Source organism: Silene latifolia, chromosome 7 (genome assembly GCF_048544455.1).
Source record: "Silene latifolia isolate original U9 population chromosome 7, ASM4854445v1, whole genome shotgun sequence".
Taxonomy (NCBI): domain Eukaryota; kingdom Viridiplantae; phylum Streptophyta; class Magnoliopsida; order Caryophyllales; family Caryophyllaceae; genus Silene; species Silene latifolia.
This window is the reverse complement of record NC_133532.1, coordinates 117,772,605-117,793,793: the sequence shown is the minus strand read 5'-3', so window position 1 is coordinate 117,793,793 and position 21,189 is coordinate 117,772,605. Positions and strand designations below refer to the sequence as shown.

At 37.7% G+C, this 21,189-nt stretch overlaps 1 protein-coding gene across 1 annotated transcript; it reads left to right on the top strand.

The window, feature by feature from the left end:
* Positions 1-438: 438 nt before the first annotated feature.
* On the top strand, positions 439-13,187 carry LOC141592722 (AP-4 complex subunit epsilon). The gene is made up of 11 exons (XM_074413501.1): positions 439-1,228; positions 3,197-3,382; positions 3,615-3,830; positions 3,924-4,034; positions 5,965-6,162; positions 6,252-6,383; positions 7,973-8,029; positions 8,839-8,955; positions 9,834-9,911; positions 11,487-11,630; positions 11,854-13,187. The coding sequence occupies exons 1-11, from the start codon at positions 626-628 to the stop codon at positions 12,808-12,810; spliced, it is 2,799 nt and encodes a 932-aa protein (XP_074269602.1). The 5' UTR covers positions 439-625; the 3' UTR covers positions 12,811-13,187.
* Positions 13,188-21,189: the final 8,002 nt, after the last annotated feature.

The window sequence follows — 21,189 nt, the reverse complement described above, 5'->3', positions numbered from 1 at the left end:
TGATTTCATCCGTTGATTAAGCCTTCATGCGAAATAACAATATTGAATTACTCGTAAGTCGTAAATGTTAATGTCAATTGATCTTATCAAATGGAGTAAATGGAAATCATTGAGCTAGAAACACAAACCCAGTATGGACTTGTTTCATTGTTTGTTGTGACATTTTATTCCACCCTCAAAAAGAGGCAATAAGCAAGGGAAATCTTACGGTTTTTTTTTTAACTTAGTAATCATTTTTGTTATAACTATAATTATGTAACTTTAAGTTCCTAAAATACCCTTCTTTACTAATTAGACTGAAATTCAAATTTGATGGGAGGAAACTGAAAATATATAAGTAATTTACTATAGTAACCTCGATGGCGCCCAAATTAAATACCACCCGGTGACGCCATCTCATTTTCCATTAGTTAAACTACTTCTATTAAGAACCACCCCCGAGTCAAATATACAATTATTGTCCTGGCACACTTTCGAACCTCATTGAACATGTGTCGTTAAACACAAACACAATCACACAATTACACAAACGCACCACCACACCACACCACACCACACCACACCACACCACAACTTCACCCTCATCACCTCACCGGACCACCACGAACCACCCACCGAAGCACCAATGGAGCAGCTAAAAACCATAGGGCGAGAGCTAGCCATGGGTTCACAAGGCGGATTCAACCAATCAAAAGACTTTCTAGATCTAGTAAAATCAATCGGAGAAGCTCGTTCCAAATCGGAAGAAGATCGTATAATCCTCTCCGAAATCGCCACTCTCAAAACCCGTCTCGCCGCACCCGACATTCCGAAACGGAAAATGAAAGAATTCATCATCCGTCTCGTCTATATCGAGATGCTCGGTCACGACGCTTCTTTCGGTTACATTCATGCTGTTAAGATGACTCACGATGATAATGTTCTTCATAAACGCACCGGTTATTTAGCCGTCACATTGTTTTTGAATGACGATCATGATTTGATTATTTTGATTGTTAATACGATTCAGAAGGATTTGAGAAGTGATAATTATTTGGTGGTTTGTGCTGCGTTGAATGCTGTTTGTCGGCTTATTAATGAAGAGACGATTCCTGCTGTTTTGCCTCAGATTGTTGATTTGCTTAATCATCCTAAAGATGCTGTTAAGAAGAAAGCTGTTATGGCTTTGCATCGCTTTTATCAGCGTTCTCCGTCTTCTGTTAATCATCTTGTCTCCAATTTTCGCAAGGTGATGAGCTTGTTTGTTGATTTTTGAGATGATTGAGACTTTAGAATGCTGTGTTTATCTAATTTCTGATAGATCGCAAGTATGTGTAACTAGAATTGCGATAATTGGAACTTTAAAATGCTGTATTGTTGAGTTACTGATCGGTTTTGTCAGTGTTCTCCGTCTTCTGTTAGTCATCTTGTGTCCAATTTTCGCAAGGTCATGAGCTTATTTGTTGATTTTTGTGATTTTTCGGAGTTTGAGCTTGATTGATTTTTTAAGATGATCGAGACTCTAGAATGCTGTGTTTATTTAGTTTCTGATAGATCACAAGTATGTGTAACTAGAATCGCGGTAATTGGAACTTTAGAATGCTGTATTTGTTGAGTTACTGATCGGTGTTGTGGATTCGTGATCTAATAATGCTTGTTAAGTACAATTGGTGGCTAAAATCGTGATGATTGGAACTTAGAATGCTATATTTGTTGAGTTACTGGCCGTGTTGTTGATTTGTGATGTAATAATGCTTGTTATGTACAATTGTACAAATTGTGGCTATAATGGTGATGATTAGAACTTTATAAGGTTGATTTAGTGAACTAAGTCAAGTATGTAGAATTACAATCAGATTTCTGTTAATCATCTTGTGTCGAATCTTTTGCAAGGTGATGCTTTTTTTGTTATTATTGTTGTTGAGATGTGGTTTTTGATGGTTGAAGCTTCAGAATGTTGTATTTGCCGAGTCACTGAAGTGTCGTGGATTCGCGATCTAATAACGGCCTGTTGAGTACAATTTGTGGCTAGAATTATGGTGACTGGAGTAAAAAGTTGATCTAGTGAACTAAATTGAGTATATACAATTAGGATCACTTATTTATTGATTTTGTGTTGGATTTTGTTGAGTCGCTGATTGCAATTTTGGAATGCTGTATTTGTTGAGTTTTTATTGGTGTTGTGATCTAATAATAGCCTGCAAACTGTGTGAAGTATGGTTTTTACCTAGAATCTTGATGATTGGAACTTTAGAATGTTGATTTAGTGAACTGAATCAAGTATGTACAGTAAGAATCACGTGTCTGTCTAATTTTGGCAAGTTAGGGAGTTCTAACTAGTTTGTTAAGTATATTGTGTAGTTTCAAGCTTGATTGTCGGACTAGAACTGTGAAGATTGAATCAATAGCTTTAAGCAGTGTGGTGTATGCGCTTTTTCAACAACCATGTGCGATTAAATAGGTTTGCGACGAACTGACAATTGGAATGTTAGGAGGATAACTATGTTAAGGAAATATAGTTGATGTTTTTTTCATCATCTGTGTACTACTAGAGCTGCATGTTTGTTACGTTTGTGCTTCTATTCTAGTTTTCTTAAGTATGCTGTGTAGTTTCCAGTTAGTTGGAGCCAAATCTATGAAGATTGAAAATTCTTTCTAGCAAAATATTTAAAATATAGTGAGCAGCTCTAGAAGGGTGAGAAGTTGTGTTGTGGAGGTTGAAGTTTGAGGTAGTAAGCAAATAATAGTCCAAACAATCTACAAATATATTCGGACAGTCTATAAGTATATTCACAAAAGGCCGAGTTTCAATTGAGTAATATTTTACCATAGTTTACTTAAGGTGTTAATAAGCTGGATGTTGTCATGAACTTTAGATCTTAAGGAAAGCTGACTTAGTGAGAAGCGGTAGCCAGTAGGCAGCAAAGAAGTGGGGAGTAAGCATACATAAGTGAAGGGAGAGCGAAAGGCGAGCTGGTTCCTATGGCATTTCTAGAATCCATGGAGCACTCTTTCAAAATTGTAATCATTAAACTTAGAAATTAGGGATAAAATCCTGAGACCACTGAAGTGAAATTGTAATTAAGTTGCTTCTTCAATGATGTTAATAGGTATCAGAGAATCCTTATTCGCCAATTATGTTATTTTGCTTGAATGGCCATGTCTATAATTTGATCTGCTCTACAATTGAATCAATATATTGTTTTCACTGTTGCAGAAGCTTTCTGATAACGATCCCTCGGTCATGGGGGCCGCTCTTTGCCCCTTGTTTGATCTTGTTATGATAGACCCCAATTCCTACAAAGATTTGGGTGGAAGCTTTGTCAGCATTCTGAAACAAGTTGCTGAGAGAAGATTGCCCAAAAGCTATGATTATCATCAGATGCCTGCTCCATTTATTCAGGTATGCTATTTTTATTGTAGACAAGTTTTGAGCTTGGATAAATTAGGAGCTCATGCTGGTCGATTTTGGCAATAATTTAATTTTGATAGCTGTGGTGCATGAACCGTCATTACACTCTCGTGGTCCTTCAAATCCAGTTAGTCTATTATATGTTTTGCAATAATGCAATTTTACCTCTATTTTGAAAACCACTGTCTGTAGTTTTATTTCCTTTGACATCGTTATTGTGCAGATCAAATTGCTCAAAATTCTGGCACTACTAGGTAGTGGTGACAAGCATGCAAGTGGGCAGATGTACACTGTCGTGGGTGACTTGATTAGGAAGGCAGATTCATCAAGCAACATAGGAAATGCCGTTCTTTATGAGAGTGTGTGTTGTGCTGCTGCGATATACCCCAGTGCAAAATTATTGGAAGCTGCAGCTGATGCGATATCAAGATTCTTAAAGGTTTATTTTGGAACATTAAATTGATTAGAAATATGTTATTGATGTCTACATAAATATTGTTTTAACTTTTTTGTTATTTTAATTTTTGAGCAGAGTGATAGTCATAATTTGAAATACATGGGTATTGATGCCCTTGGTCGGCTGATAAAGCTAAGCCCGGAAGTTGCAGAACAGCATCAACTGGCAGTGATTGACTGTCTTGAGGTGAGAACAGTTGCATTTTGTTAATATGTACTCCATAGCTCTGTTCATCAACGGCTGTACTTTTGAATCTGATGGGAACTAGGAGCTTCTATGTTTGTAGGATCCCATTCAGTCCTATATTGCTGCTTAACATGTCAATCTCCTGCTAAGGCTTTTTCGCGAGAAGTACTTTATACATGTGAGAAATATTTTATACATGTGCTAGGCTTTTTCTTCACGTTTTTGGAGATATTATGTTCGCTCCAGTTTGTAACTGTATTTAGAAAGCAAGGTGTTATGTTTTCACATGAGAGGGTTATAAGTTCTTGCTCATGATTCGATGTTTCTTAGTGGTTTAAAGATTAGCTACCAATGGTGGCTAAATATAGCCTAATCCCGCAAGTCACGAGTATTGTTGAATACTTGAGATGATTTTTCTAAGGAAAACATCACTTATGTCGCTAGCAGTTGCTTTGTTAATCTGCTATGATATTCTTATTTATCTTCTGAAGTAAATAATTTAGTGGTAAGGATGATGGCCAAAGATGGGAGATGGAGTGTGATTGTTCTGAAAGGTAGAACTCGAGGATTTGGCTCTTTGATTCTTGTTAGGCTTGTATAATATGAGATTAGTAATTTTAAGTAGCTTATTGGTGCGACAAGCATTGCAGCTTTTGATTGGAATCTGGCTCAAACGCATCCACTTGCACCAGAGTCCCTTTGGGTAAACCGTATATTCGACTAGTACCGGGCCTTTGCTTTAGAGCGAGGCACTTTCATTTTAATATTGATATCTTCACTGCAGTGGAATGTCTCCTTTGTATTGTTTGATATCTTTGATACAAATGAGCTGTATAAAGGAATAAAGTTCTCTGTTTGCAGACTATAGGCATTGGCATCACATGCAATGAACTTGTAGTGGCTAATAGTTTGTTGGAAATCCCTTAAGTGTTTCTTGATCTCTTTCTATGTTGGTGTGCAGGCGAGACATAAATTCTGAATTGCCTGAATATCATTTCCTTTAGAACCAACCTTAGAATGAAGAAACTAAAATATTCAGCAAGTGGATTAGTTAGCTGTGATTTTTGTTCAGTGTGAGCTACGTTTTGGCCTTGTCTGGATGAGGGTTTTGGGAGGGGAGGGGGGGGGGGGGGGGTAATAACTTAGTGAGTAGTGAGTAAATATGCCAATGCCATCCATAATTTCCATGTGCTGGAGGAAGTAATCCTTCTGAAAACATTTAATATGTAATATTATGTCTATTGTCATTAGCCACCAAAATTACACTTGACAATTATATACTACCTCCGTCTCAATGAATTCTTTACATTTACATTTTGGCACTGTTCATGAGTAGAGAGATTCTCTAATATAATACCCCTAATATATAACATAAAATATAGTCATGTTACTATGTGAGATCTTTTTTGAATCGTCTTAATCAGTACATTAAGAATATCAAACTTTTATAATTTTTAATAATATGTAAATAAAGATATGAACAAAACAAAATGTACATAGGCAAGTGTGAAAAAGTAAACGTAAAGAAATGGTGAGACGGAGGGAGTATATGTTATATTTTTTGATATTTTTATATACAAATATCTGTATGTAGAAGTAAACTGAATCAGTAGCTCTTTGTACATTGTCAAATTAAAAGCTGTGTCCCGTACACAAGGATTGCATATCCTTGCCATTATGTCCACCTGATTCAAAGTTCTGTATTTCTAGGGACTCATAAAGTCTTGAACATTAAAACATCATCTTAGATTCTTAGCTAATGGTTGTTTAGTCATGTTAGGGATGTTTGTGACCTGTGAATGTTTTCTCACAAAGAGCAATTTTATTTGATGTTTAATGATTTGTCTGAAGTAGATAAAGTTATTTTCTTTGGTGGAAATATTCGGTTTTATCCGTCTTATATCCTGATGATGATGATCTTACATTACAGGATCCAGACGATACGCTGAAGCGAAAAACTTTTGAACTTCTGTTTAAAATGACCAAGTCATCCAACGTGGAAGTAATTGCTGACCGTATGATTGACTACATGATAAGTATCAATGATAGTCATTACAAAACTGAAATAGCTTCCAGGTGTGTTGAACTTGCCGAGCAATTTGCCCCAAGTAATCAGTGGTTTATTCAGGTATGTTTTGTGTTATATTTGTGGCTTGGTGCCTTAAATCTGTTTAACATCTTCTAATCGTGGCTATGTTTGGGCTTTCGCTTTTCCAGACGATGAACAAAGTCTTTGAGCATGCAGGTGATTTGGTAAATATAAAGGTCGCACACAACTTAATGCGTCTTATTGCCGAGGGATTTGGGGAGGATGACGATAACACAGATAGTCAATTGAGATTATCCGCTGTGAGTCCCATTTACTGATATCAGTGATTAAGTTCTGTTTTTGTGCAATTCTTATCGTTCACTTCCAGCTTGGCTTATGATTGGAATTTCCTAAGTTCATTCTGCATTAGTGGAAAGCTAACGAGACTTTTCTTCTTTATACCTTTTCATAGCTTCAGCTTTTGGATCTTTTTTAAAAGATTAATCTTCCTATTTGTCATACTCCCTCCCCCAGTCCCTGTTTATATGTCCTGCACTCCTGCTTAGATAGTCCCGTGATTTATGGGTAGGCAGAAGAGTTGACTGTTTTGATACATTTTAGATGTAGTAAGATGTTCAAGTTTTCATGTTGGAAAGCCTTCTAGTTTTGCTTATCAAGGAGGTGAGGATATACAAATAAGTCGGAATAGAAGTATGGAATAGGGTTGATGAACTTGTTTAAGGTGGTGGAGAGATTATCATGATTGATAATATTGCTTGGAGCTTGGTGAATCCATGTGGTCTAACTTTTTTGATGTGAGATTAGTAGGCTTGATACTTGATAGAGTGCCTGGTGTCCGCCCTTTAGAAAAATAAAATAAGTCCTTCCACGCTTTTTTACTTTCTGTTTTATGCAAGTTTTAATTAGAGCTTTTTGTCCTTTGTAATGCCTTGTTATGCCGACGGATCCCTTTGAATAACAGTTGTTTAATGAAAATCTATCATTTGTAAACATCCACTTTGTGTTGAGACTTAAGTACATCTGACCCTCTTTACGATCTTACCTTAGTATAGGCAAGAAATCTTGAGGCACTTGGGTATGTTGTTGGTCATTTTTCCTGGTGTTATTGATGAGGTGGTGGATATTCTCGTTGGAAGGATATCAGCTTTCGTCTTAAAAATGAAACAGACAAGTGAGAAGCACTCAAGATTTAGAGCTTAGTGTATTCATGGTAAACTAGATGAAGAAAAAAGTCAACTATGTTAAGAATATGTATCCTTTCTTTGAAAGGTGTTTTCAGACATCTAGAACTTTGAAAGTGATGGGTTAGAAGTTAGAACTTTGAACAATCCCCTTTAGGACCGCAGAAAATTTCATTTCAGCTATTCGTGTGATTACTATCTTGATAATTGTGCCCTTAAAATAGTTGGAAACCCTGGTTATGAAGGGCCACCTTTTAGGGTACTACGATCCAACTCTTTGTTCTCTTGGTACATGGCCATGCACCCATGCTGGTTTTTCGCTCCTTTGGTTGAATGAGGCGCTGCTTTATATTCCATGCTTGTTGAAGAGCCCCGTTTTTCTTCTCTTCTTTTAACAAGATTACCCATGATAGTTTGAGAGCATAATTATCTGTCTTCCTCTTTGTAGTTGGCTGTCACCTTGAAGGCGTCTTTTTGTACATGGGAGTCATTTCCCATGGTGTCTTTATGTACCTGAGTGTCTTCCTCTCGCGCCCCTTTAAAAATATTATCTCGTATGTATCAATAATAGTATTTTTTTTCAAACCTTGTTGTATGTTGGGAAGTTGGCAGCTATGGATGGTTTCACAAGTGATGATGGTCGAGAACTTTTATTTAGATATCTCTAAAACAGCTCTCTTAGATTTACTTCTGTTTTGCTTGGGCAGGTTGAGTCATACTTACGAATTATTGGCGAGCCAAAGCTGCCATCCACATTTCTCCAAGTGAGCTTCTTCCTTTTTCATTGTTTACCAAATCTCACTGACGGTTCCAGATGAGGGTTCATATTAGTCGATCCTGAATCATTTGGGACCAAGGCTTTTTTACTATTTTCTAGCATATCCGAAAGAGTTAATTGACTAATTCGTAAGCACTCCTTTTCTCAATCTCATTTTCAAACTTTTACCTTTTGTATTTTTTTTTTTTAACGAAACTCCGACCTTTTCCGAACATTTCTTCCAAACTCCTACCAAAAGCCAATTTTGGCCGAAATAAACACACTTTCTTGCTATCAATCAGGAAAGACCATTCATGATTGAAATTCACTGAAAGTGTCTTTATTTTTGCCAATATTGACTTCTATTGGGAAGTTGGAAGAAAATGTTCAGAGAAGATAAGATATTCTAAAGAACAGTTCGAAAGATGGGGAGTTTTGAAAATGAGGTATAGAAAAGGTAATAGTTGTGATTATGAATTAATCCTATCCTAAACTTGCTCAAAAAGGTTGCAATTGTTACAAAGGAAAAGTAAGAAATACTTCACGCCTATACTAATACCTCAGAGCACCCCATTTATGCTGCTTTGCATCTGCCTTATCTGAGACATCATATTTTGAATAACACGTCTACACTTCAGTATCTTTCACTTGATAGGCTCGATATTGACCTTGACAAGCGATTCCATTATGCTGTTGAGCTGCCATTCATCAATTGTTGTTCTATTTCTTGTTCTGCTGTCCTGTCATATATGCTTTCAAAGATTTTTCTGGAAACAGTTGTCCTTAATTCACGGTATTCGATATCCCTTTTTATAGGTTATTTGCTGGGTGTTGGGTGAATATGGAACTGCGTATGGAAAACATTCTGCTTCGTACATTACTGGCAAGCTCTGTGATGTGGCAGAAGGCTATTCAACAGATGACACTGTGAAGGTACTGCAGCTTTTATTTTCAAGAATTTCAATTTACAGTGTTACACCTTTATTGGGAAGTCTGTCATTGGCTCCAGTGATGTTCTGTATCATCTGATTTTCAGCTACTCTTATGAGTGAAAGAAAACAGATGAAAATGTTGTTGGATATTGTATCGACTTCCTGTCTGTGGGCAGCTTGGCTTATACACATTTTGGGATCCTGAAACATTAAGCTCTCTGCACTGAAAAAACGTGCACTTCTAGTGTATACACACATTATTGTACTTCTGGAATTGAGTAATAAACTTAAACAGATATCCGAGTGCAAACTGAGAGAGGCAAAACAGTTGAATGGCTGAGGCGAGGCTGCGAGGTAGCTACTAGAGACAATCAATTATTTAATTATTGAAATTGATTTGGTTATGTTAAAAGTCTCTTATCACCGCTTGTTGGTGTGAGCAAAGCCGGTTGGTTGGTATCTTTAGGCAACTCACCTGTAACGGTAGAAAGTAATATTTGGATACTAATTGGGCCTTAATACAATCCTGAGACTCTTCAACATAACTGCAACATAAAAGTCTTTATATTGATATGTTTACTATTAATTATATTACTAGCGTTAGTCGTTTGAGCCTCAAATTATAATGACAACTACCCTTGTTTTTCACTTTGGTTGATTTGAAATATCCGGAAGGAAACTAATTGTTTTATGGCCGTCAGAGATAATTGTGATCCTTCATCGAACTAGGGTACAGCTATGCAAACGAAATATAAAATGGGTATTAGTAGTAAAGAGTTGTAATTTTGTGAATTTTGACGTGTATAGTAATCCAAAATTTTGTGTATTTTCTCTAACTTTGATAAGTAGTGACATATTCCTTCCCTTTTCATTGTGAAGGCATATGCACTTACAGCGCTTATGAAGATATACGCATTTGAGAAAGCAGCAGGAAGAAAAGTGGATTTACTTCCCGAGGTAGTTTCCTCGACTATAAATCGTTTTTATTTCATTATTGGTTTGATTATCAGTCATCTCTAGATTGTTTTCAGAATACTCCGCATGAGATAATTTTAATACGATGCATGGCTCTATATGTTATGATATGATAACCAGCTAAGTAAAATGGTTATATGACTATCGGGATCCAAATCAGTAGAATGCCGTAGATCCTTGAGACTGGTGAGTGGCTGTCAATTGATGGTAGCATAACTTCCAGTCTTGACTTTATATACTGCCATATTGAATTGTTTTATATGTTGAGGTTAAGTTGCGTACTGAGCTTCCTTATGGGCCAAGGCTGCTGGACTATAGATACCTATTTTACGTCTTAGCACATCATTTTGGGGGTGATCTGTAACCATTGAAAGGACTTCTCATTTTCTTCAATATCCTTACTCTATCTCAATAGCCTTTTCCTTAAAAATGGAATATTGTGCCCTGCAAAATTGACGTTTTAAATCCTAGAATGTGTATATGTACTTCGGCATGGGCACGTGCCAAGGGAGTCGAGGGTAGGCGTCTCATATTTTCTTGCTATGAAAACCAACTTCCCAAGATCCATATTGGTCATGCTAAAAGGCAAAGTTTGTACCATGGAACCTTGAATCCGACCTGAACATTACCCAAGCTCTGTAAGCTACCACCGTATTTTTAGCTCCACTTTGAACTCATCATACCTTAAAAGAAATCTGCAGATTTAGGCTGTATAATGGAATTGGATACTCTCAATTACGCTGACTTTAAATGTTAAAGTGCGAGGTTTCAAAAATAATACTCTCAATTACGTTGACTTTAAATGTTAAAAGTGCGAGGTTTCAAAAATAATACTCTCAATTACGTTGACTTTTGGTTTATCTGAAAATATTTTGTGACACTCTTGTGCAAGATACTAGAGTAGCATTTCTAAAGTACCATAATATGAATTACAAAAGCGCAAACTAGTACATCCTAATAATGTAGGGGAATGAATATTACTTAGTTTCCAACATTTTCCTAATATATACCCTTCTGATAGCGATCGGTTATTTTGTAATGGAAATAGTATGTGATTTTACAATTGCATAAACATATACTTTTAACATAAATGCTACGGTATAAAAAGAATCTTATATCTCACAGAACCATGATCCTTATGGTGAAATTGCCATCTAGGAAATTTCTTATAAGTAATGTCTCGCTTTATGTCCTTATCTCATTAAATGTGGTTCTGTAGCTCGTAGACTTCTGCAGCTCTGATTTCTGACCAAGATATGGGATTATTCTATGTTTGCCTCTCTATGGTCACGTTACTATTGTGGATGCTCAATCACCTTTTTTTACACGCGAAATTTTATTTTGGCCACAAGCTAATAACCAGTTCTTTGCATCTGTTCATCCCCAAATTCATTTGGAAGTTGCAATATTTATTTCAAGTTGTAGGTGAAGTCTGTCGATGTTGTGCAGCTTATTACCCGTATTTAACTATTTTTTGTTATTGAATTTGAACTAAGGTTGCAAATTGTAGTTCTTATACTCTTATATTATTTCTTCTACACTTTGGCTTCTTCTCAGTGTCAGTCATTGATTGAAGATCTATCAGCATCCCACTCAACAGATTTGCAGCAGCGTGCATATGAGCTGCAAGCAGTCCTCAGTTTGGATACTCAAACTGTTGAAAGTATTTTGCCTTTCGATGCGAGCTGTGAGGATGTTGAGGTAATGTGCTTAACCACTCATTTGGTGTGGGCTTTTTATTTTTTGCCTTTTATTTGTTGGATATAATTTTAATATCTCATTTATTACATCAATCAAGGTTCTAACATTGACGACCATAGCTTCTAGGAATTTTGAATAGTTTGCATAAATTGATCACTCTTTTCTTAGGACTATTTCTCTTACTTGATTTTGCGTGAAATGATAACTATTGGTTTACCTACAGGTCGACAAAAGTCTCTCATTCCTCAACAGTTATGTGCAGCAGTCTCTTGAAAACGGGGCTCAACCATATATTCCCGAACATCACCGTTCTGGACTTCCAAGTATCAATAACTTCAGAACTCAAGAGCACCATGAATCATCTGCTCATGGGCTTAGGTTTGAGGCCTATGAGCTTCCAAAGCCCGTCGTGAAGCCGAACCCAACTCCAATTTCACACTTGCCCTCTACTGAGCTCGTCCACGTACCTGAGCCGTCATATACTAGAGAAATCCAGCAAGATTCTAGGTCAAATGAAATCAGACTACGACTCGATGGTGTTCAAAAGAAATGGGGAAAGCCAAGTTACTCCTCCCCATCACCTTCAACCTCGAATACATCATCTCAGAATGCAGTGAATGGTACTTCACAACCTGATAAAAGACCATCTTCCTACGAATACAAGAAACAGGAAGTGGAAGTTTCTTCGGAAAAACAGAAGCTTGCTGCTTCTCTGTTTGGTGGTAGCTCTAAAACCGAGAAAAGGCAGTCTTCCTCAAGCCACAAGCCGTCAAAAGCTGCCAGCAATGTTGTTGAGAAATCCCAAGAGACAACCCCACAACCACCTGTACCAAACCTACTTGATTTGGGTGAACCTGATGAAGTTAGTGATTCTAAATCAGTATATGATCCTTTTAAGCAATTGGAAGGACTTCTGGAGCCCGATCAAAGTGCAGTATCTTCAAATAATTCAAGTACCAACAACTCTGCCAAAGAATCTGACCTTTTGTCTCTGTATGGAGATAGTTCTATGAGCTCGCAAGCTGGCTTTATCGCTCCTGATAATAAAGACACTGTATTATCGCAAGGAGGCAAGGGCCCCAACTTGAAGGAAGCATTGCAGAAGGATGCACTTGTGAGGCAAATGGGTGTGACACCGACAAGTCAAAATCCCAACTTGTTCAAAGATTTGTTTGGCTGACTTCATCAAGGTTTTGTTACTCTGCTCTCTCTCTCTCGGCTTAGTAAATTTGAAGCGAAAGTACATGCTGAATGCATTGAGCCTCATGTATGTTCTCAAAATCCGATGGTCCAAAACAATTTCTTGTAATATGACTTGTAATCTTTAGTGTTAGACTATGAGGTTGGTGGTGTATATGTGGAATACCCAGAGATGTTCGGTTTTCTTTTCTTTTTCATATATACGACTGCTTTTCTAGCCATAAGCTGAGTAGATTGAATTTTTCGGCGCTTTTGGCTGGGGCTTTTGTCTGTGTGATGAAAGTTGATGAGAAATTGTATCACTACTATATCTTAATTCTTAAATAAAGACTGCAAGGATGTTTTTACTGGCCCCAAGCCAAGTTGAGAGAGAAGGTAGGATTTTCGTTCATAGCTACAAGGGTGATTTTAATGCTGGTGGGGTCTAAATCCATGTCATGAACACCACTTTTCATAATTTTACGGTTTTTACCAACTAAGCTAGTTGAATATGCAATTTTAGAACTAATGGAATGCACCTTACATAATTTTGGCAAAGGTCGCCAACAGCTATGAGAAATGTATCTACTCTGAGATTTGGCCTAAGAAGGTGGTCTGAGCTATGAATTGGGACATTGCCAAAAAAAATAACCATCCAACATTCTCTCTCTAAAATAACCTCCTCCCTCTCTCTAAACAAAAAACCCTGAATTTTCATCTGATCCGTCGCCTCTCCTAACCATCTACCCCCTCCTTCTCCCCCTACCATCGTCGGAGATGGGGTCCTTCCTTGACCTATCTCTGGTGATAGAACACGGTTCCTCTCCTCTGCGGTCCCCCATGGCCTGATTTAGCTCCCTCCTTTTTCGGATCTTGTTTTCCATCTTGATCGTCCGGTGGGCTAGGATGGTGTTTCGTGTGGTCGATCTGAGGTCGTTCCGTTCCGCTGTTCTCCTGTCCTGTCATCGAAAGCGTAGCATGCAACCCTGGGGTGTCCCCCTTTCCCTCGTCTCTTTCCCCACCCCTGGTAAATTACTGTGTCCTTGATTGGTCATTCGTCTGGTCGATAAGCATAGCTCATCCTGGTGGTTTTTTTTTTGTTTATGGTGGTGGTCTAGGGACGATCTGGTGTTTCCCCTCCCCCACCAGATCGGTCTCTTTTTCGGTTTTATTGTCGGTCTTTGGTGTCTTTGGTCGGTAGTGTTGCATGTGTGCCGATGGTCCGGGGGGGGGGGGGAGTTCGTCTGGAATTTGGAGTCTCAGTGGTATGGTGTTTGTTGGGTATGTTGTGTCCTTCGTGGATGGCTTGTCGAGTTCGTTTGCTGCTAGGTTGGAGCGATGTCATGGTTGTTGGGGTTCGTATCTGTCTGCTTGAGGCGTATTGGGTAGGGTGGTTTTGGGATTTCGGTGGTGGTGTTGGTGGTCGGAGGCGGTGGTCCTCTTGTCGTTGTATGGTTCATCTTTTCATTTTTCTGTCTGGGTTTTATCTTATAATAACCTCCTTCTTTAGGAGTCTTAGTCGTATCTTTAGTGGTAAGCCAAGTCCGGTGATGAGGTGCTTGTGTCTTAGGGGGTTCGTGTTACTCTTTGCATGTTGGAGTTCTCGGTCCGTTTGTCCTATGATCAATGGGTGCGGTTTCTAAGGTGTAGGAGATTTATCTCCGTCGATGGCAGACTTCGTCTTGCTTTTCATCTTTTCTTTCTGCGCTCTTTTCGCAAGAACGTAAGTACACCTTGTTATTGTCAGTCCGTCGTTTGTATGTACCGACGGTATTTGGGGGTCCTCCGTGCTAATGAAGATGATATCAACCTTCGTGGCCAAGCTGACGTCTTTAGTCATTCCACCATTGTTAATCTTGCTTATTTTAATGTTGTAGATTTACTTTTAAATAAAGGTTATGTAATCTCTATGTATGGCTTTGTAGCGCTAGATCTAGTTGAGTGTCTGGTGCTACCTAGTCGGGTAGCTTACTTTGTATTTGTTACAATAATGTAAGTTATTCTCCTTCTGTCACAAAAAAAAAAGCTATGAATTGGAAATTTTATTCCTTCTAGAAAATACGTAATAATCAAATCATTTATTCGAAGTTACGAAAGTAGACATTAAATTCAGTTCAAATTAATGATTGTTTTCGACCTAAATTGTGAACATAATAAAAGTAACGGTAATGATAAATACAGCCCTTAGGGTTGTATTTAATAACTAAAATACTTCCCAAAATGGAATTAAATTAGGAATTTATGACACAATTACGCGTAAATTGATGTCATTAATGTTTAATTTAAGTTTTTCTTTCCTTTTTAGTTACCTTAAATGCAGCCCTTAGGGCTGTATGTATCATTTTCCTAAAAGTAATTATAGATTTGTATTTTTTAGGGTGATGCTCATTCATGGACATAATTTACTCAATCATGGACATGAATGACCATTATAACCTTCTCGTTTTTACACCTTATTTTCCATTTTGTATAACGCGAAAGTGGTAATTGAACCCCATAACTTTTAACAATTGTGAGATTAGGCGCCATAAGTTTTATTTGTAACAATTAAGCTCCTTAAGTTTCGTCTAAAGTGAAATAGAACCCCTTTTTAAAACACAAGAATTAAAATAAAAATTCATTTTATATTGGTATTATACAATTTATTTAGTACAAAAAATTACAATTGAAACTTTATGAATTTCTACATAATTTATTATTCATTTGTTGAATACATTTACATAATCTTTAGTAAATTGTTTGTAATTTATATAGTGTTATTCATGCATATATAATAAATTGTCAAAATACTATAGAACTCGAAAAAAATAATTCTCAAATTTTAATATAAATATAAAATTCTAAATTCATAAAAAAAAAAAAAAAATTATATTTGATAAATTGGATTATAAAATGGTTTTATGATAAGAATTTGGTGAAAATTTATCAATTGAGGTTGAATTTCACTTTTGGTAAAACTTAAGGGGCTTGATTGCTACAAATGAAACTTATGGGGTTTAATCTCACAATTGAACAAAGTTATGGGGTTCAATTACCACTTTCGCCTTTTGCATAACTCTTCTCAAATTACAATCCACCTCTTTCAAACCATCAGCCTCCCCTCCTCGCATCGATGATACCACCGGACCCCTGCACCAGACCACCCCTCTCACCGGACCAGCCACATCGACATAACTCCTAGATGCAACGAACATATCTGAGCAAGACTAATATGGAGCAAATAGTTTAACAAACTAATGGATACATATTACATTGCACTATCGAAATTCAAAACAGTAAATTTGTTTCATGAGAAACCACGATATGTTTACATTATCAATGTCAATATGAAAGTAAAGTTGAATCTGAGCACAAATGTAGCGCAAATGAAAAGCCTTGCTTCTTCAGTATGTTGTCCTTTTAAAAGGCAGCAGAAAGTGGAACAAGAAACACATTATATCTTCACAAAATCTCCCTTATGACGGAAGGTATCCGTCGCAAACTTGCGACGGATACCATATCGTCTCACAAAAAACCCATAAGGGTGAGAGACAAAGCACATGGGGTGGGTACCCACCTTGTCCCCTCTACCCATTTCCACTCACATATTACCCGTCGCAATATCCGACCCGTCGCAAGGGAGACCTACTGTTATATCTTTGAGGAAGGAAAGGCTACAGAAAGTCGAACAAGAAAAACATTATACCCGACGCCACCACCAGCAACAGGTATGCAGAACGGCCAATATCTACCCGTACGACCACTATGGTCGTTGACCCCACCACAGGCCTGCCCTTTACCTAAACTAATTAGGAAATAAGAAAACTAACCAAATAATATTACCAAAATCCGATTGGTAATTGCCAAAAGCCAACCCACGTAACTACCGCATTTTATTACGGAGACAAACACAATACGTGATGATCAAGGAAGAGAAAATAGGACCATCACACAAATCCACGTGTGATTAATATGTTTAGTGCATGAAGAGCACTAACAACATTGCACGACCAAATCGTATTTGTTGTTCTTTATTTCCTCTTCTTTAATTTGTCCATCTAATCTTACTCAAATCGAAACGACTCGGACGAGTCATATTCTAACACGATGTATTACGTCTCCTTTGTTCATTCAATATACACATATATTTACCCTATTCATTCGTTCACAATTCTTCAGAAACCGAGTAGAATAGGAATGATATGGTTGTCGGTTTTAGGAAAGTGCATGTAGCTGTTTTGGAAGGCTTATTTTCGGATGATATGGAGCTGTTTTGAGGAAATGTTTTGTTTAGGGACCAAGGTGATAGTGTGGAGAAGGATCTAGGGCCTTTGGTTATTGTTGTGTTTGGGCATTGGGAAGCAAGTCGATGGGTCAACGAAGGGAACGGGTTCCGGCTGAGTTTATGCGAAATGGGTTGTTGGTGTTTGGTCTTCTTTTGGACGAAAAAAAACTGGGTTGATGACGAAGGTTTGGGTTTGAAAGTCGGTTTTAAATCGAGCTCGATTTCGTGCCAAAACAATGACGGTAATTGAGATAGAAATGAACGATTTCCGCAAAACTTGACATTTTGAAATATATGAAATTTAACCAATTCAAAACATCTTTAGTTGTTAAAAGAATGGTAATTTTGAAATATAAAAATAATTTGTTAAAAGTAAATTTAAAGAAAATACTCTAAATCAAATTTAATTAATAAAACCGATTAAAATCAATAAAAACCAACTAAAAATCACTTATTTAATCCGAATATCAATTCTAATCGACCTCCATGAACCTCTCCCACATATTTACGTCCGATCATCATCGGGTGTTGGTAGGAAGATACATATACGAGTATCATGACTCCTACGAGTATCTACGCTAATGAATATCCATACTCTCATTTTTGTACCTATGATCTTGATTTTATAATTAAATGATCATATATGAGAAATTCACGAATCAAATGTTTCTTAATGAATAGAGATATCACTATTCATAACTATGATCTTGGTTTTACGGAATTCATATGAAAATTTGATAAATTATGTGAAGTTACTACGCACCTTGATGGCTAGAACTTTTGATACGAGTACGGAAGCGTAAACAAAATAAAAAGTGTTGTGGAAGGGAGTCGAACTCGTGCTTCTCGGTTTGGAGGGACGAGGTCAGTTACTTACCACGATATTTGACTAAAAACCGCCGAGTTTCAAGTCAATAAATGCTTAAAACAGCGACGCCAATCGTTGTTTTAAACGAGATTTGAAAGACCGTTCAAATCTAATTTTGTGATCAAATCTTGATCGTTTTCTGAGATTTCTATATTAAACTTCTGTAATATATTCCTAATACAACCTAAGCTATTTATACTAATAATAATGAATAGTTCTAATGGAAATAATACTCCTACTGTCCTATGCTTAAGGCAATTCTACTGACGATAGAAATCGTCATTATTTTAATCAAGTACTCCTACGGATGATGGAAATCATCTTTATTTTAATTAACTAACTACCCCAGCTAACTTGCATCCTAGTCGAACCTGACTACTCGACTCATTTATCTAGTATGATTAGGACTCCTATGCAGAGATTTGCTTGTCTATTGAGGATACCCGAGTTCGACTCTCCTTCTTGCTATTAACAACCAGAATTGTATCATCCCCTCCCTCTTGAGAAGGAATTGTCCTCAATTCTTGGAGACTCAACCCACCGGGATTAAAGACTACTAATACAACCAGTAAACAGGTGAACACTAGCAACAAATCCGCATACAAGAACGAATCACCCTTGATGCCAAGCCACACCTCGTTCCTTTTTCTCAATTTCAGAATCCTCTTGTGCCAACCACCCCACCACCCTCCGTGCACAAGCATAGATAATTTATCACGAACTTCATTATCGATCAAACAAAATGAACATGATGATTCCTCCATAGCTGCTGCCCAATCGAACAAATGAGAATGTGAATGGTCTTGAAATTTCTTAGGGTTAACCAGGTATTCATAGCCATAACCAAGAAGTCCTAACCCGACACCAAGAGCTGGTGAGCAACACGGTGCCTTTGAATCAGTCTCCGCCATTTCCTCAACTCCATAGTCGTCAAAGACAGGCGGTCGATTGAAATCAATTGAGGAATCAATGTAGCTGCTCCATAACTCATCCTTGCCAAGATCCTTTTCAAGCTTGCTTTCCATTGCTAACATGGTGAGACTCGAGTTTTTCTTACAACCAGAACGCATAGTATTTGTAGCCTCGGACGACATAGGCTTTAGAACGATCCTTTTCCCCCTATCCAGCAATTCGTAATCATTGCTCCTTCCTCTATGCACCACATCTCGATCATACTGCCAAGGACGCCCCAAAAGAATGTGACAAGCATCCACGGGAACCACATCACATAAGACTTCGTCTTCATAAGGACCCATCGCAAAGCACACACGGACCTGCTTTGAAACTTGCACCTTCTTACCATCGTTTAACCAATGCAATGTATAAGGCTCGGGATGAGCAGTGGTTGGCAAAGCTAGCTTCGAAACGATCTCACTAGAAGCTGCATTTGTACAACTTCCACCATCAACAATCACGTTGCACCATTTATCCCCGACTTGACACTTAGTGTGAAAGAGTTGGTCCCTCTGCTCGGTCACAATAGGCTCGGTTTTGGCCTGCAAAGTCCGACGCAAGACAAGTGTAGTGTCATAAACAGGGGCATTGAAAATAACCTCATTATCCTCCTGGAAGCTTTCTTCATTTGTGCAAAATAAACCTTCTTCTTCGATATGCTCATCACTCAATTCATTTCGATAAGAATTAGCCTCCCTTAGCGTGACATTCTCTTATTCGGACAAGAATGCTTGAAATGACCGAATCCCTGGCACTTAAAGCAACGCACTTTGGATAAATTTTGCTCCTGGGGCATGGCAGCCTGTTTGTCTTTCGGCGGAGGATTTGGATTAAATGAAGCTTTCGAGTTCGTACTGCTGGAACCAGTTGTAATTTCGGGTGCTTCAAGTCTGTTCCACTGAAGAAATTGCGGAGTGTTCTTTGGATCAAGTTCTTCTTTTTCTTTGATTGGGCTTCAACTCTCAAACTTAAATTACAAAGCATATCAAAGGATGAGTAGTTCTGCAAATCGACAACAATAGCAATAGAACGGTTTAAACCTCGACAGAATCGCGCCATCTTCTGTTCTTCTATTTCATCGACTTCACACAACATAGCGAGCTTTTCAAATTCTGTAATATACTCCGCAATACTCATACTCCCTTGCATTAATTCTGCGGATTTACGGAATAAATCAATCCTATAATTGTTTGGGATATACCTCTTGCGTAGTTTGCGCTTGAGTGACTCCCAAGAATTCATCTTTTCTTTGCCTCCCCGAGCACGATCCGCCTTAAGATTCTCGTACCATAAGGATGTGTTTCTACTGAGTTTTAGAATCGCATATTTGCACCTCTTTTCGTCATCTATCTCTTTAAATTCGAACATCCGTTCGATTTTTCTTTCCCAGTCGAGATAGTCCTCCGGATCTGTTTCCTCCGAATTGGGCAATTCGGTGATCTTGAATTCGTCTTGCTTGCAACACACGGCGAGGTCGCATTCGTCCAAAGACCCTCGGACGAGTTCGCAACACTTCTCGAATTCTATTGACTAGATTATCTTCGTCGAACCGTCCATAGTGACAGAGGATCGAGCCAAGCTCGATACCACCGATGATACGAGTACGGAAGCGTAAACAAAATAAAAAGTGTTGTGGAAGGGAGTCGAACTCGTGCCTCTCGGTTTGGAGGGACGAGGTCAATTTACCACGATATTTGACTAAAAACCGCCGAGTTTCAAGTCAATAAATGCTTAAAACAGCGACGCCAATCGTTGTTTTAAACGAGATTTGAAAGACCGTTCAAATCTGATTTTGTGATCAAATCTTGATCGTTTTCTGAGATTTCTATATTAAACTTCTGTAATATATTCCTAATACAACCTAAGCTATTTATACTAATAATAATGAATAGTTCTAATGGAAATAATACTCCTACTGTCCTATGCTTAAGGCAATTCTACTGACGATAGAAATCGTCATTATTTTAATCAAGTACTCCTACGGATGATGGAAATCATCTTTATTTTAATTAACTAACTACCCCCAGCTAACTTGCATCCTAGTCGAACCTGACTACTCGACTCATTTATCTAGTATGATTAGGACTCCTATGCAGAGATTTGCTTGTCTATTGAGGAGATCCGAGTTCGACTCTCCTTCTTGCTATTAACAACCAGAATTGTATCAACTTTACATAATGAAAAGAAAAAAAATTATGCTGAAATAAATATAGAAATCACTACTCAATGGAACACCTTTTAGCACTCTCTGATTACATGGACCATCATAAATAGAGGCTTGAATGTAAGGGATA